This window comes from Sander lucioperca, chromosome 6 (genome assembly GCF_008315115.2).
Source record: "Sander lucioperca isolate FBNREF2018 chromosome 6, SLUC_FBN_1.2, whole genome shotgun sequence".
Lineage (NCBI taxonomy): Eukaryota > Metazoa > Chordata > Actinopteri > Perciformes > Percidae > Sander > Sander lucioperca.
This window is the reverse complement of record NC_050178.1, coordinates 35,044,022-35,062,111: the sequence shown is the minus strand read 5'-3', so window position 1 is coordinate 35,062,111 and position 18,090 is coordinate 35,044,022. Positions and strand designations below refer to the sequence as shown.

The 18,090-nt window shown below is 40.1% G+C and overlaps 1 protein-coding gene across 1 annotated transcript in view; it reads right to left on the bottom strand.

Moving 5' to 3' along the window:
- The window catches only part of LOC116034379 (lysyl oxidase homolog 2A-like), a 33,847-nt gene that overhangs the window by 5,723 nt on the left and 10,034 nt on the right, over nucleotides 1–18,090 (bottom strand). Inside the window, exons 4-13 of the mRNA XM_031277065.2 lie at nucleotides 13,368–13,576; nucleotides 10,809–11,025; nucleotides 7,627–7,810; nucleotides 5,401–5,549; nucleotides 5,142–5,309; nucleotides 2,367–2,532; nucleotides 1,649–1,889; nucleotides 1,082–1,197; nucleotides 724–860; nucleotides 154–265 (exon numbers count right to left, since the gene is read on the bottom strand). Coding sequence (XP_031132925.1) covers nucleotides 154–265; nucleotides 724–860; nucleotides 1,082–1,197; nucleotides 1,649–1,889; nucleotides 2,367–2,532; nucleotides 5,142–5,309; nucleotides 5,401–5,549; nucleotides 7,627–7,810; nucleotides 10,809–11,025; nucleotides 13,368–13,576 — 1,699 coding nt within the window. The remainder of the gene's footprint in view (nucleotides 1–153; nucleotides 266–723; nucleotides 861–1,081; nucleotides 1,198–1,648; nucleotides 1,890–2,366; nucleotides 2,533–5,141; nucleotides 5,310–5,400; nucleotides 5,550–7,626; nucleotides 7,811–10,808; nucleotides 11,026–13,367; nucleotides 13,577–18,090) is intronic.

The window sequence follows — 18,090 nt, the reverse complement described above, 5'->3', positions numbered from 1 at the left end:
TTCATTCAATGAATGTTTCATGAAAAATACAAATCGTCTATAATGCGGCTTCATTTTCCACTGAACTTGACTCTTTACTACAGTTAACGGTAATATAATTGTCGTAATCGTAATGCAGAGGAGCTTATGGTCCTTCTAAAGTAATGGTCTCACCTATATAACAGTTGTACGTCCATATCCGCTGTCCGTCGTACCGGGAGCGGCACCTCATAATGTTGTTGGTGTAATCTGATTCTGCAACCTCATAGTTGGGGTTTATCACAACCTGAGAGATCAAAAAAAAACAAACAATTAAACGTCAAAGAAACATTCTCTTTAATTAATACATCAAGTCATTTTTTAAGCACTACTAAGGACCGAATAATACAGATGTAGTGATTGGCCTAGACTGAGAGGGTGGCAGGGTGACCTAACTGTCTCAAAAAGAAAATGTTAGGAGTTGTATTGCTGCAACTGATTCAAAAAGATGATTTTCTAGTGGAGGATGTCAGAGTTTGTCTCGCAACCCCAGAGATTGGAAATTTAGTTTCTGCAGCAGTCAAAGTGTCCGTCAGAAGGTTCTATGTCCTTCAACAACCCCTGCTTGCTTGTTAAAGTCTGAATAAGAGTATACCGTGTAACACAAGCAGTTGCAGAGACGTGGAAAGTCTTGGTATCTGTTTGGTCTGTACGACTAGGCTGGCTGGAGATGAGACAGTCTTTCCAGCGGCAGAAAAGTTTTACCTGGAAGATGTAGTCGCCAGGCTTCAAATCTGTGATGTCAATCCACTGACAGTCAATGTCGTGCCTGTAGGTATCCCAGCAGCCAACTGTGATGCCTTGTGCCCCGAAGTTTGCACATTCATACCTCTTCTGGATACCTGTCGGCATTCAGCAGAGTTTTAGTTTTTAGTATTAAAACATTCAGACTTGATTTTCATTCAGATATTTTCATCAAATCAAACATTCAACAATATTTTTTTTTATATACTATATTCGCTTCTTATGAAAGGAAATTGTGTTAAACCAGAACTCAGTAGCACAATTCTAAACAAAGCCACAGTATGAAATAAAAAATGAAAAGGGAAGGAAGAATATTCACCCTCGTCACAGTGAGTGTCCTCCAGACAGAAGCTGGCTTTGTGTCCCTCTGCCACTTTAGTGCCGTTTAGAGTCAGCAAGTCGTAGTGGGTGAAAACCTCCATACTGTGGTAATGTCTGGATCAGACAAGGAAGAACACAATGTTGAAACATCCTATATATGCCTATATTTAGCAGCTCCACAATAACATACATGCTGTTATCCGTGACCCACTCCAAACAACATGTATAGCGGGAGTACAGGGGGAAACCCTAATCTCCAGTGGGATATAGAGAATTACAGGACAGTTAGATGTTGGTAATTCATTATTTACTGTGTTTAAATATAAAAAAATGCCTTAAAGATTCATCCCAAATATTTTCATTCAGTTTCAGAAATACAGTATATAATACGTTGTATTTTACTCTGCTTTTTCCCCTCAAAGGATTCGTGACACTGACATCGAGCATTAGCAATAACAACATTTACCCCAGTGTAATCATTTGAAAATAACAGATCAGGTTTCGTACAGTCACTATTATAAAAGCAGCAGCAAACTACAAACTGTAGGTCTCGTTGAGGTCTCACCTGTGACATTCGTGCCAAATCCAGGAGTGGTGTGCGGCCCGCGGCCTGAAGTCTGACTGACCATTGTTGTGGATCTGGGAAGAGAAGCGGAGAAGGCGGCGGTAGGAGCTGGGGTCAGCTTTGTCAGCACTACTGGACAGACAGTGCTCCTCATGGGCACACTGCAGCGCGTACATGGGTCTGTCCTCCAGGTAGGTGGTCTGCTCCACAGCCTGGGCACTGAGGACCAGGTCTGGGGCCGCTGGGAGGGAGAAAGCAACAGGGATGTGGTGGTTAGGAACAGCATGTATCACCCAAAATCAAAGTTCCCCAATTAGCTGTACAGCATCAAGTTAGTCTTTGAGAAAATGTTTAAAAGAAATATTCCTTATAGTATGATATTACAGTATTAACCACATATTTTATTTTAAAGCATATGTTTTCTAGTTTACAGGCCTATTTCACCGCAGACATTTTGACTTGTCATAGTAGGAAAAGCACAGGTGTTAGTAATAACATTAACAATGGCTCTGTTCTATTTAAGTGTTCCAGTAAGTCATTACGGTGTGACAGTGAGCCAGCATGCACAATACAAAGACAAGGAAAATGCTAATTGAAATTCAGCCACCATTCATTTCCTCATTTACATATGTGCTTTTCCTACTCATCGAAATGTCTTCCATGAAAATCTTTGTAAGATTCTGAATGTTTACAGTGTTTGTATTCTACAGTTTCTTACTCTGAGTACAGGAGACCCCGGCAGCGAAGCGTCCACCTCCTTTGGGACAGAGAATGTGTTTCCCGTGATGTAGACACTGATCCATAGTTAGCTCAGTTCCTGAACATCTCACTCCGCTCATCACAACAGCATCAGTCGAGCCATCTCCTTGCCAGTACCATGTTTCCTGATGAAAGAGAAGCACAGAAACCAGGTATCACTCAGTTGGTTTGGACAGACCTCTAATGTTAAATAACGTAAAAAAGTGCTGCTGCTGAGAAACAAAATGTACATTTTTTGATTGGAACTACTACTTTTTTGAGACAAAGTCCCTTAAATGCATAGGCCTAATGTAAATGAAGACTGGAGACTAGTCAAGCCTTTAGGCAGTCAAGTCCAAAGTGTCCAGTCTTAAGTTGTCATTTTTGTGACTTAAATGAATTTGATATTTTGGAAATACAGTTATTCTCCTTCTTACTGAGACTTAAATGAGAAGATTGATACCACTCAGACATGAGTGGTATCAATCTTCTCATCTGACTCTCAACGTGAATAAGTGTTTTTTTTTGTTCTTTCCAAAATGTCAAACTACTCCTTTAAATGGGACTTAATTCCAAGTCTCAAGTCCACAGCATTATTACATAGGTTCATTAATTTATGCCTGAGTCAGCTGGAATCAACCAGATGAAGATCATGTTGCTCAAATGTTTTGGAAATGTGTGTGGGAACGTTTTAGGTATAAACATTAACTTTATTTTCCTCCTGTATTTAATTTGGGATATGTTACCCCAGTTGTCCCAGCGGGCAACTCTAATCAAAGGGTCACACACACACACACACACACACACACACACACACACACAGAGCAAGGGGTGCACTGCTGTCCTCACAGTCCTGACTTAGCCTTATTACAGGATTTTGCAGACCACATGGAAACGACCCGTAAATCATACTTTCCGTCATCTTCCAAGAAACTGGAGGATTCATGAGAAAGAAATTGAGCTGGGGAATATGGATATGATAGTATTTGCTATGGTGGGCTGAGGAGGGGGGCAGACATACAGCAGTATAGTTTAAGCTTTGTGTCATTTGTTCCATCTGGTGGTGGGGTTTTGCCTGCAGAAGTATTTAAAATTCAGACAGTAAAGAGTCTCTGGAGAGGCTGAGCCCCTTGCTCTGCTAAGATAACAAAGAGCAGACATTTATTAATCCTAAAGCTGCGGTTAACATGAGAACTCTTATGTAATGGCAACTTACTGAATGTGGTGATAAAGGGACATGTTATTATGAAACCTTGACCTGGTTTTTTTGACTTGGCACTGAATTATGTAAGTAGTAAAATGGCTACTTTTAATCACAAGTGGACCCTTTATTTCACACTGGAAAAAGCACAATGTTAAACTGTACTTGACTAAAGGGCAGAAGCTCAAGCAGTGACTGTAAACACATGATGACATGTTTACATGTTGTCTTATTAGAAGTGCATTCACATAATTGTCCCAAACACACTTTAGTGTGATGAACAGCCTCCAACAGATCCAGTCCAAATTCCCCCCCCCCCCCCCCCCCCCGCTGTTATCAGCGGATGTCCCTGTGACTCACACATACTTTCCAGACCTATATCATCCTAAACCACAAATGGTTTGAAAATAAAAATATATAAAGAACACAAGGAGGGTCTTAAACTTTACAGGCCTCTCACCTCAAGACATAAAGAAAGCACTGTGGGTCTCCTTTAAAAAGCAAGAAGTAAACGTAAGCAGGACAGAACTGTGACGCAGCCAAGTCACACCACAGGCTTTACCGGTGAAAAGCTCCACTAAACTTCAAACAGCAAACCAATGCTTTCCCCATTACTCCTGCTGAGGAGTTTACCACCCCTGATCTGCTTTCTGCACTGTTTTTGAAGTTTCTAAGACAGTTACTACCTTACTTTGCCCTCTGGGATCAACAAAGCTCAAGAATGTTGAAGTGAGAGTTAATGGCATCCACTGACACGCAGGCACACACACACACACACACACACACACAGACGGACATTAAAATGGGTAGTACTGCCAGAGTGGTTTCATATAGTACATTTTACACATGGCTGTAACTTTCATGTCATGTCCAATCCATTAATCACTAAAACTAAATGAAATATGAATGATGCTGTATATTAGAGGATGGATACCCGACCCAAGCCCAATGGGACCCGACGGGACCCGACGGGCCGGGCCGGGTTCAGACAGATATTTAAAAATGATGTTCGGGTTCGGGTCGGGCTCGGTCACATCAGCACGATAAGGCATTGAACATTTTAAATTTAAAACAGCTTATTATGTAGGTAGCCAATGGGCCTGTTTCACTTGATGCAAAGGTTCTTTTTTTGTTATTAAAATAAATTTAAAATATTACCCTAACATCCGTCTTCCTGTGTGCGGACATTTGTTTATGTAGCTGTGACAACAAAACACATGCATATTAGGCTACATGTACATGTGTCATTAGTATGAGAAAAAAAATGAGGGCTTGGGTCGGGCTCGGACATAAATACATATCTTAATACCAATAAGCAAAATATATATATATATATTTCATTTCAATGTGTGAGTGACTTACTCATAAGTATATCAAATATACTGGAATGATAGCATGAATTATAAAAAGTCCAGTTTGGAGTGCCAGTGTTATGCCAGAGCTTAAACTACAGCCAGTAACTTTTATGTGGAAAGCCTCTGCAGTGAAGATAAGCTCATTATCAGAATGATTTGTGAATGATGTGAAGAGCAACATGAACTCCAGAGTCCTTACCTGGAAAGCATGGCTGGCAAAGCCCAAGCCCAGCTGTCTGCACACTACCATGGCCTCCATGGTCCCCCAGCTGTCACTGCACACTGTGCCCCACACCATAGAGCCGTTCTTCTCTGCCAGAACCTCCACACGGCCCTCATAAGGATTACGGCCGCCATTTAACCGGAGCTAAGGACAGAAATAGACAGGTGTGTCCTCCAGTTCTATGCAAATCTTTATTTTTTTATACTATAGAGATAGAAAGAGTTTGGGTGCTCACTCTTTTGTTGAAGCCCATGGCAGGAATGTTACACCTGACTGCTGCGTCTTCCTCATGGCTGCAGCCGGCATCACGGTTGAAGTAGCACTCAGTCAGTGACTTTTCAAACCCAGAGCACTCAACCTCGTTCATGTGGACCGGCCCAATCCCTTTGGAGACATAAACACATCACACAAATAAAAACTGTGATTCTGTTGAACTTATGACTAAACTTACTGTCACTAAAAATTGGACAAACAGCTGGAGCATTGGCAACATGTACATCACAGAAAATGAGAATAAGAACTGTCATTTATTTACTGGAAAGAAGAAAGCTGATCTTTGGGTTACACATTGCTTTTAGGAAACACACGCCTGTACTTCCCACTATTCCCGAGTAAAAGAGCAGGAGTCTCGTCTGCTTGTGTGTTTTTTTAGAACAAGTCCATCTAAAGACAAATGTAAGATGTCCTGTTCCCTAGAATTACAATGCAAAGGAAACAAGCAGTCAGCTATGTGAAATGAAAATGAGACAGCTGAGGCCTGAAAAACAAAAATTCTTTCGTCTCTCGTCTTTTTTTCATGTAAAAAAAAAAATTCTTCTCAGTGTTGTGGAGTTTCCATAAAAACATGTGTGAGTACTCCCTCCATGCTGGTTTTCTTCTTATGTGACTTAACAGGAATGTCTCTAGTGATGCGAGTTCTGAAACTACAGCCAAAGACTGAAACGGACAGGCAGTCGGTGGATCACATAAATTAACAACAGGGAGAACACAGTGCTGCTGTAATCACAGCAGCATGTCTGACAATGATTGGAATACATTAAATAAATGATATATTAATCTTGCAAAAATGCAAGACACAAAAAATCACAATGGGCCAAGCAAAAAAACTCTAAACACAAGTTTGTATCCTATATCAGCTGAAAATGAGGTACATAGAATATATGAGAAATATGCCTTAAAACTAGTCCCTCATACAAATCCAGGAAGTACCATTTTAGTTTTATTGACATTCTTGTTTAGTCCAATTCAGTGACTTCTGAAAACAAACACAATCAGTTATTTCAAGCCCCTGGTCTGTGTATCGCACCCCTTTTAGGATGGAGTGGTCAGCTCGTAAAGAAATCCATCCCTCAAATAACCTTGTGCACGCTCCAACAAATAATTCCTCTGAAACCCTGAAGGCTGTTTTTTTCTTGCTGGAACATTTTGTGCGCTCTTGTGTTTTGCTGTGAGAATAAGGCAGAGGAGAGGACAACAGAGCCAACGCACATGTGATTCTTATAAGGCTGTGGTATATTGCATTTCACAGAATCAGGTTTAGGTCTAGGCATTAATGTGCTACTCCATACACTCCCCAATGTATTTATATGCTGACTTAAGGTCTGCGCTGATTAAAGTGAGACAGAAACAGGTGGTGATACAGAGGCCAAAGATAAGGTAAAGGTGGAGATCTTTGGTTTCAGTCCATACCTTTCATTTTCACAGCTGGGAAAGAGTTCTGCTTGAAGCTGTGCTTGGATGTCTGTTGAGTATTAAGTGCTGTAAATGTGGACTGTCATCAAAGCTAAAAGCCTGAAAGATCCCTGAATGTGTGAAGGGGCTGTCTATGTGTATGGCTGAGAGTTGTGACTGTGGTCTTCAATGTTCCAGTGTACGTATGTAGTCAGGAGTGTGCTACCAGAATACATGTTTGACTTCTTCCAAACCCGTACCAATACTGGATATTTGAAGCCAAAAAATTGATAACAATAAATCCTTTATATTTGGATATCACAGTAAAGAATTGTGACCAAGGAATGCCCCGAACTACATAATGAAGAAGCTGTTTCTGAATTACCTCAAAAATATATTTGGCTTGTCTGTACTGCAATTTCGGCCCAGCCCAATTTATTTCGGTGTTTTAAAGAGTAACTCTACACTAAATCCACCTTTTTTTATCAAAAAATTCAAAATAATTCAATGTCTTTTTTTAACTTGTGAAGGGGGGTATCAAGCTAAAACCGGGTGTTAAGTTGCTCTCTAATTATAATCAATATATAAGTTGATACATTGACGAAGAATTGCATCATAAATTAATTAATTCTATTTGCATTCAAATGGTGATTTGTAAGACTCCCCCCTCCTAAAAAGTCTATATTTGGAAATCATTTTACATTTTATTTTATTTGGGCACACTCTCCATACTCTAATACCAGTGTACCACCATTTACAGTATATAGAGTGACTAATCTGTAGGTCATACCTTGTCCCAGTCGGGCACCAGTCAAGGCCTCTTTGGCGCTACCGAATCCCAGCTCTCGACACACCACGGTGGCAGCTCGAATGTTCCAGTTGTCGTCGCACACTGTCCCCCACTCCCCGTTCTTCAACACCTCCACTCGCCCCTCACCAATCATAGCTCCGCCTCTAAGACGCACCAGGGGTTGCTACAGAAACAGTCCACCAAAGATTAGTGAAAATGTTACAGAGAATTAAAATTGTTATTACTAAAATCTATAGCAATTGATGAAGTTTAAATTAACTGGATTTATTTATTTAAATGAGTCAACTCTTTTACATTTGGACATATTTGCAGTATGCAGCATTGTGCTGTCTTTGATAACTAGTCATATCCTGAATAATGATTTGCTCAAGATCAATAAACAAGCAGGCAGCAGGCTCACTATGCTGCACACACAACTGCTTTTGCTTTAGAGATGAAATCCTCATTGAGCTGTTTGTTTACGTGTGTGTGTGTGTGTGTGTGTGTGTGTGTGTGTGTGTGTGTGTGTGTGTGTGTGTGTGTGTGTGTGTGTATACATTAACTTTTTTATATACAAACTTTGGTAACACTTTACTTGAAGGTATCTACATAAGAGTGACATGACACTGTCATGAACACATGACAGTGTCATGACACATGAACCCTAACTCTAACCCTAACCCTAACTTGTCATGACAAAAACCGAATGACACTTAATGACAGAAGTGTTATGTCATAAACGTTTATGACTTGTTTATAATGTTTATGACACGTTCATGACAGTGTCATGTCACTCTTATGTAGATACCTTCAAGTAAAGTGTAACACAAACTTTTATCTGTACATAGTAGTCAAACGTTTATGTCAACCTTTCAGAATAATTTTTTTTTTAGCCAAATATGTATTTCTGTGTATGTACTTTGAGAGCAAGAGGTGTTAAATTCCCTGTTTGTGTTCACACTTACTTGGCCGTTACAACTGATTCTGATTCTGATCAGAGATGTAAATAAAAAAAAAAGCTGAAAGTATAAAAAGAATTCACTTGTACAATCCTGCTTTTAATTGAGTCCTAATTGGATTACAATTGTTCCACGTTTAACGGGGTAGAGAGAAAATAGGTGTTACCTTTGTAATAACTTGTAAACATTACAACAACACCAAGCAAACAAAACAACTAATAATGTATACATGACAGATGTTTAGAATTCATCCATTCCAGATGCTTGACTACAGGGTCAATCGATTAATAAGCAGGAAATGGTGTAACCCAGTGCTAGACTTATCAATAATTAATTATAGTGTAGTATATCATGTGCTTCCTCAACTCTGTATTTACATAAACATGTATAGTTCTTATAATGTAATAATAATGCAGCAGCATATCTGGACAGCAAACATTTTGAATTGGACATTCAAATTAGCACTATGAAATCACATGCATGTTTTTCTTTGGAAAATAAAGATGAGTTAATTGAAGAGTCTAACTAATAATTAGAAGTTTTTCAAGAAATGTCAAACATCTGCAGTGTCAGGAAGTCTGCTGATATGTTTAGGGCCCGAGCGCCGACAGTAGCAAAGGCCCTGTTGAAACTGAAGGAATTCTTTATTCATCACCTTTTTGGGGACCTTATCATACTCAAACACTCACCAAACTTTGCACACGCATCAGGCCTGGTGAAAAATTTGATATTTTAAGGGTTTCGTAGATAGGCGTGAAAAAATGCCTCGCTAGCGCCCCCTACAAAACTTCAAAAATTGAGCCCCTGTAGTATGTTTGACGTAGACTCACGAAATCTGGTATGCATAAGTACCATGTCAAGACGTACAAAAAAGCTCATTGGAGTAATACCCTGTGGTTTGCCCCACCCCCTACACTTTGTACAACATTTGCAATACAACATCTCAAACGGCGCACACTCCACCGTGCACGCTGTGTCCGACGATTGCGCAAATGCACGCCCGCGTGGTGCGCCGTCCGCCAGTAACCCCGACACGCGAGGAGGTGCGAGGGCCCGTCCAGCGCTGCTTGCAGCTTTAATTCAGTTTATAATTGTTCTTCCACAAGTGAAGACTGAGTTGTCCAGATGGGCAGATGACTGTTTTCTTCCTTATTAGAAACACTCATTTTTTCCAAACATCTGATTCTGCTCAGTCAAATAAAGTCACCAAAATCCAATGCAATTATTGACCTTAACCGCCCTCCTTTGCCTGACAAGCTGCCTGCATTTACATAGTAATTTATCAAGTATTTTAAACACAGTCTATGGCATGTATTGCAGTTAAACGTCCAGTTTTCCTTTCTGTCTCATTATTTCAGTATGCACTGTTAAGTAATACGTAAGTTGGTTGTCTGTCCTTTCATAAATGCCATCATGCAGCTCATTCAGAATGCAGCGGCTCGACTTGTCTTCAACCTCCCCAAGTTCTCTCACACTACACCTCTCCTCCGCTCTCTTCACTGGTTACCAATTGCGGCCCGCATCCGCTTCAAAACACTAGTACTTACGTACAGGGCCACGAACGGATCAGCACCCGCTTACATCCAGAACATGGTCAAACCATATACCCCAACCCGCCCACTTCGTTCTGCATCAGCCAAACTGCTTGCTGCTCCCTCACAGCGAGGGAGAACTAATCACTCAACGAAATCCCGACTGTTCACTGTCCTGGCTCCCAAATGGTGGAACGAGCTCCCCATCGATATCAGGATGGCCGAAAGCCTACACATCTTCCGCCGAAGGCTAAAAACGCATCTCTTCCGACTACACCTCGGATAAAAAATGCACTTTCATTTGTCTCTTTGTAGCTTTGCCTTTTTAAAGCTACTGTATTTGCACTTACTACTTGTGGTCTGGAGTTTGAACCTTCACAGTTGAAAGCACTTAATTGTAAGTCGCTTTGGATAAAAGCGTCAGCTAAATGACATGTAATGTAATGTAATAAAGACAAATTCCTATACATTCACTGTACCTAATTAAAACGGCCAATAACTCTAATGAAGCACTGCACATTGCCACATAAATAGTTAAAGATCCCTGTTGTCCACTTTAACACTGAAATAACATGCAAACACCACACAAAAAGGACTACAGCTGAGTTTTAAACCCAAGATATTTTTCGTATGAAGTGACAGAGCTCACTACGGATCAGCTGTGCAGCTAAGCGTGCAAAATCCGACCTACCTCCAACCTGTAGGCCTTCCTGTAGCCGGCGCTGACGCTGGGAGCAAAGGCACGTCCAGGCACACAGCTGACCACTACAGGCATGCCCTGCTCACAGGTGCTGTTGCCCTTCCGCTTTATCTCTCGACCTATCTTACAATCGGACAGGTCAGCCTCGTTGCCTGTGCAGTTGACAGAGAAACCCCAGAAGTTCTTCTTACGACGCGAGGCCAGCAATCTGAGAAGGAATGATACAATATTACAAACTGTTACATATTATATTGTATGGTTTTTCTGTTCGTTTGTATAAATTTAGATTACTGCCAGCCACTTTAGAAAGCATGTTATCGTTTTTCATGTTAAAGAATGACAACCTTTTTCCAACTTTTTGGGTACCCATGGTGGGTATCAGTTCATGCCAAAACCTGCAGACTTGAAACTTGCTTCAGAAAGGCAATCCATCACAGTGAACATGTCGTCAGCCTTTTCGTTATATTATGCCATCTTTGCACGGTAATGCTGTTGCATTGATTGTTTTGAAAAGTGGTCCGCTTGGTGCGTTCAAGTGCTGGGTGAGAGGCTCTGATATTAAACACTTAATTATCACCCGCTGAGCTGCATTTCCATGAGCACATCACACAACAACAAAGAAGAGCTTTCAGAACAGTCAATGCCAATTTTGGTTACCTAACAATGGTGGCATATGGATGTGAGAGACTTTCTATATCAAATCAAAAAAAAGGGAAACAAAAGTAATTTTATACCATACAGGCCTGAACCACTGCAGGTATTAAAAACATCTTGGAAATCTTGGTTTGGAAAATGGTTGGCATTACAGTAAATTATTTTATAACAGCAGCATCAGCCCAATCAGTGCATGAAATATTTTACAATTCTTTCTCACACCCTCACAGAAATATTAATTAGCTGTTTTATGGGAAGTGGGACAACAATAACCATACTACGCTGTGAAGCACAATGGGGGTATTGTTGTGAGAGTACCTTACTACTCTCATGACCCCTACACTTGAATAGAAGTCATCAGGGTCATTGAGGACCCCAACAACAGGTCTGGGCCTGGGAAGAAGCAGACTATGTAATGAAACCAGCATGAGCTACATCTTTCAGTTCGTACTGCTTATCCAGATGCTGTAAACAGAATGTAGTCAATTTGAATTTGAATACAAGAACAATTTCTGGTCCGTGAAATTGGAGGCGATGCTAAATTTTATTGAGAGTTTATTGGCACATTTGGTGAATAGAGCTGTCCTTTGTTGTTCCAGATAAAAGAAAGATTGATTGTGATCCTTCACCTCTGTAAAACAGTGAACTTTGTGAGACCACACACTTTAAAACCTACACAGACTTTGTAATCTTAAGTGATAAACAAAAAACAAAGTGTTCTTTGCTGGTTTGATGCACCTCATAGTGTGCTTTCCTCAGTTAAAATGCATCCATATGCATCAAATCAGATGAGATCATGTCTACCAAAACTATAAAAATAGAGACATTTTTAATCAAAGTCATCTTCTTCGCCTTCATCTTACTATATCATAAGTATCCTTACACGAAGCATCCATTTGAATACAAATTGCACATTTGACCACATCATACGTAATTATCCCGTCGACTCACGGTATTGTAAATCAATTGCATGTCAGATGTCTCTCTGGTCTTAATTTGACTGTGGTGGAACTGTGGTTCTGGGAGCCTTTCAGATGATTATAGAGACCATCACTGACTGGATGTGCATACAGTAATAAATAGATTAGACTAACATGAACACATAAACTCACGCACATAAACCTTACTGAAGACCAAACCAACAAAGATGTGTTCTTCTTGGAGGGCAGGTAGCCACATTTGTTTTCTAAAAACAAAAACTTTGATTATTGGATTTGTACCTGAGTCTGAGCTTAAGAGAGAAACATTTTCTTTCATGTAGCGACCAGATTGGGAGAGTTGCTCATGTGGTTATTCTCTCACATGCCGTAAACATCTGTTTCATTATGAACTTCAGTTCCCATGTTGGCAGATAAAAATGATAAGACACAAAGTGTTCTAGGAAATAGAGGGAGAACAAAGGGAAACAATTACATGCAGCCAAAAGAGCCACTGTTTCACAACGTAATGCATTCAGTGGTTTCCCAGCAAGGCCCATCCTTCATTCTCTAAAACTTCCTCTGGCAGTTTTTGGCTTCTTGTCAAGAATCTCCAGGCTCGAGTCTGTTTAATCTCAGCGTGGAAAGCGGATGAAGGGTTGAGTGATGACCAGTGTAAATAAACGTGATTACGTAACATTTCGTTACGTAACATAGACTAAGACTGAAAATCAACAGTTAAAGAAATCCTAAGGTAACATAAAATGTATCATACAGGACTATAGCATGTTTTTGACACAGGTGTGAATTTAAAATAATTCATTATATATGTAGCACTACTATATTCCCATAATCTAAACTGTAATTAACTCAACTAAAAGCTAAGTGTTTATGTTAGATTTCACCTAATGTGAAGACTTTTAATATATCTAACTGGCCTTATTTAAATCCTACTGCTGGCCCCAGCACCATAACTCACTTGTAGGGTCGGGCATTGAAGCGTTTCTCTCCGGGGAAGCCGTACATGCCACAGATAACCCTGCTGTTCTTCTCTGTCCACTCCTCGTTGCAGATCTGTCTCCACTTTCCTCCGTATTTCACCTCCAAAAAGCCCTCAGTGATGGGAATCCTTTTCCTCTGAGAGTAAGTGGCCCTGAGCCTCACATCCTCCACCTGCACCGTTAAACCCTGAGAAACAGCAGAGGAAATGTTTCATCACTGCATGCCATATAACACCATTTTCACATTTTATATTGCACACGATAGACCCCTTTATGTAGACTTTAGTGCATCTGGAGACACCTGTGCTGAACTAAGAATTGAATTCAATCGACTATTCCATACCTTAATTAGAGGACTTTTAATTGTCATTCATAACATGATATACAAGTCAACCACTGACCAAAGACCTGACAACAGCTACATATTAATGATTAAACCTTCAATGCATTTTTTTAAAAACTTTTCCCACTTTGTTGTTCTCATTTTTAGCCATACTAGCTGTGTGGCTCTACAGATGGCAATGTCGGTTTGTCCACCACTTTGGTCCAGGTTGAAATATCTTAACTACAGAAAAGACTTGGAATTGTCCCTTATAAACACAGTTCAACCCCTTCTCAGTAGTGTCTCACGTACACAATAGAAAAGAACCCCCCCCCCCCCACATGCTAAACACGTTAGATTCTAAAGGAGGGTGGATGGGAGTGTGTTTGAGAGCAGTTTTATTTTCTTCATAGATTTCTTTAAAAATCGTTGTCTATGTAGTTTAATCTCCGCGAAGAGAGATCAAAATAAATTAAAAACATTAAATCAGACATCTCAACAGTAATTGTGTGCAATAATAGGGGGGGCGGGGGTGTTCGTGCTATCCTCCCTGTCTCATGTGTGATCATGTGATCTCCTTGATGGGGACTTTTGACAATGTCAAATGAAACCAAGAAATCTTTACTTTTCATAGTGTCATTGCTAAAAAAAAAAAGAAAATGTCAATATCTCAATAATCTCAAATAAATGGTCTAAATGTCTAAAAGACAAGAATGTTATTTACAGGATATAGTTAGTTTTATCTAAACTCTGGACTTCACATGTACTGTTTCACTTGATATATTGTAAATACAATGAGGCCTATGAGTCATAATGTTTTATGTTTGTTTTGTGAGGGAATGCAAAAGTGTATCAGAAAAAAATAAATGCCACTGTGGCCTTTTAGGGACATCTCAGTTTGCACATACATGTATGCTTGAAAATACAACAAGTCAAGTTGAAAAATCTGAAGATGAAATCTTTGTTTAAACTTGTTAAGTGTTGCCTGGCCTTAGCAGTTTGGATGAATGTCTGGAATTTTTGCTCCATCTGTGTTGCGTCTTCAGAGTTGAGATGTAAAGGCCTGTGGGCAGTTGGTGGGCAACAGTATTTTGGTTTTCCCAAATAAAAAAAACTTAAAGGGAATAAATAGTAATTCATGAGTGTATATAGTCTTTATGAAAAGCTACCTGATATTCACATATGATGTGAAATATATCAATGCCATTATTGTCACTGTAGCAGTGAGCCAAGAACCTAAAACGAACCAGTAGAGCACAAAAGAAGAAACACTAGTCTTTTCCCTTAGGGTCAGCGTGGAAGAAATCTAGCCAAATGTCTCTTAATAGACTGCTCACGTAGCATCTTCGATTCATGGGATGATCAGAAAACAGAGCACTGATATGTAAAAAAAAAAAAAAAATCCATAAAATTCTAATTGTAAATCAAGATTTTAAAGGGAGGCTAAAGACAGAAGCTGCTGACAGAGTTCCGGTTGGGAGAGTGTCTGCGGGTGGTCCACAGTCTACACTTAAGGGCTGTAAAGCCAGTTGGTCAGACCGGAGTTCACCCCAGTTAGTATCATGTGTTCTCCTGATGAGCCCTAAATCGGGAAGGAATGGTAACCTTTGACGTCCAGGGCGTTTTGGGAAAACAACTACCTAATTAGCCATTGTTCATTTTAAGCCAAGTTCTGCAGTTTGGCCCTGGCTGGGTGTGAGGTTGCACTGTGGGTGCCAAAACTCTGAGCTGCTCAGTGGTATGCAAAAGCTGATCTCAGTAATTTTGTAATGGCCCGCTTCTTTAACTCTGCAAAAAAAAAAAAAACATCCAGGCATGTCTCCCAGAAATATTAAACGTTTGCCCACAGGGTGGTTTCCTGAGATGGCGTCAGCCTGATGGAATGTTCAAGGCTCTAAACACTGAAGAGTGCAATGCAGGAGGTGCCACAACTAAGTCTGACTGTTTCTACAGTGACCCCGGTCCTCCCACTGACCGCAGTGGTTAGAGTCGGTAAGAACCACTCTTTCATGAACAGATTCCTGCTGGCCAGAGCATGACACTGTGTTTTCCATCGGTGCCTGGCAGGATGGGAAGGTGAGGAGACGTGCTTATGATCAGGGATCTGCTGTTCTGAGACGATGGGAGAGATTATTCATTATGGTATAAAAACATGAATTTAACAGGAAAAAAAAAACAAAGAAAGAAAGAAAACAAAGATGACAAACATGTAAGCTATATATTAATAAATGGCTAAACAGAAATAGAGCTGCAACGATGAATTGTTTAATCGATTAGTTGACAACTCTTAAATTAATCGCTAACTATTTTGATAATCGATTAGTTGGTTTGAGTAATTTTTTTAAGACAAAAGTCAAAATCCTCTGATCCCAGCCTCTTAAATGTGAATATTTTCTAGTTTCTTCTCTCCTCTGGGACAGTAAACTGAATATCTTTGAGTTGTGGACAAAACAAGACATTTGAGGACGTCATCTTGGGCTTTTGGGAAACACTGATCCACATTTTTCACCATTTTCTGACATTTTAGAGACCAAACAACTAATCGATTAATCGAGAAAAAAATCAACAGATTAATCGACTGTGAAAATAATCATTAGTTGCAGCCCTAAACAGAAGTTCACCTGATACAGAACATGGAGTGAAACAGAAAAGGTGAGTAATCAAAGTGACGCCAGGTGTGAAGACAGAAAACACCAGACGGGATAGGGGGTATGAGGTGAGTATGAAATGGGGCACTGAGATGGGTTTAGTCTGTGTTGCATTTGGCACAGAGAGAGGAAACTGGCCGTCTGAACGTGTGAGACTAAAGGGAAGAGGACAGATATCCACAGCTGGGATCAGTCCAGGCATTTCCCCCCCAAACCCAGACCACCAGACATAAACGCAGCATAATCCTGTTTGGCTGAGGCCCAAATCCACACACTGGTCACTTCTTTAGCAGTTTTAGTGGAAAAACGCTGCACAAAGAACATGGACCCATGATGATATGTCTTTCACATTCTAGTGAAAATGTCATAATATCAATTTGTGAATCTGGAGTTAGGAGGAAGTACAGATTACAGTCTGAAATACATATTAAGTTTTTAGATTTTAGAGATAACAAAATTTGCCTAATAGAACCATTAAAGTTCACTAATCAATCAGAATCAGAATCAGAATCAGAAAGGGCTTTATTGCCAAGTACGTTGCACATACGAGAAATTTGTCATGGACACATGTATGTAATGTAACACATAGTATCTTGTTTGTTAAATCCATACAAAAACCAAAGAGTAAAAACGACACATCGTGGCCAGTACCTGTTTCCTCCAAACTTTGACCATTTTGGCAACCAGATCGGCCTAGATGTGTGATGGAGGAAGATGTAATGAGAGCAGGTTTTCCATTCTGCAGGTCATACTGAGGTTAATTCTCAACTGAACATTTCTATAAAGTTGCTTCATCTTACAGTCTTTGTGACTGACTCACTGTACTGTAGTGATTCATTCATTATGTGGCCTTTTTCCAAAAGTACTCTTTTCCTGTTCTATGTAAAAAAAAAATCATAAATGGTCAACATTTCACAAGTTTTTAAATGTTTAGAACTGGTTAGCTGGACTTGACAGCATGATTCTTGGCCTTGTTTGTAAATGGCGAGTTACAGAAAAAGAAAGAAAACTACTTTATTTAGCTCTATTCATTACTAGTCTCTGAAGCGAGCTTTGACCATTACTGAACTCTTTCCAAATGGAGAGCAGACTATTTTGTGTCTGGGTCCCCCTCAGTATGTAATGTGTGAACATGAGACTGTGGTCTAGCCAGTGTCTGACTAATGCTTCCACTACTGTGCATTTCTTCCGCTTTATTCAGCCCTCCAGCCATGCTGCACGTTTATCTACACGTGCCTCCAGACACCCACCCACCTACTCACCCACCTACCCCTCCGTCCCACCCTACAAAACATGGCAAGTATGAATGATAATCATGCCATAGTTTAGATGAAAAGCAGGAGAACAGCGAGGCTCTTTCAAATGACTTTCACATCTGCCCTACCCCACTTTCTGCCCCAAGTTTGCCTGACTGACTTGACTGAGTGTGTGTGTGTGTGTGTGTGTGTGTGTGTGTGTGTGGCTGTGTGCTTTGCATGTGGAATATCTATCAGTGAGTGCACTGCTCCCATCATGACAACAGAAAGGAAAATATTCATTAATATAGGTAGACTAGACGCACACATACAGGGCTAATCTCAAACTGGCCTTAAATTAATTGTAAACATGTAGAAATATTTCATATATATATAATATTTCATAATTGAAATTTTCATTCCAATGTCCATGCTAAAATAAGCTAACAGTCGCCTGGGTACAGCTTTATGTGTGGCTAGACATTAGAATGGTATG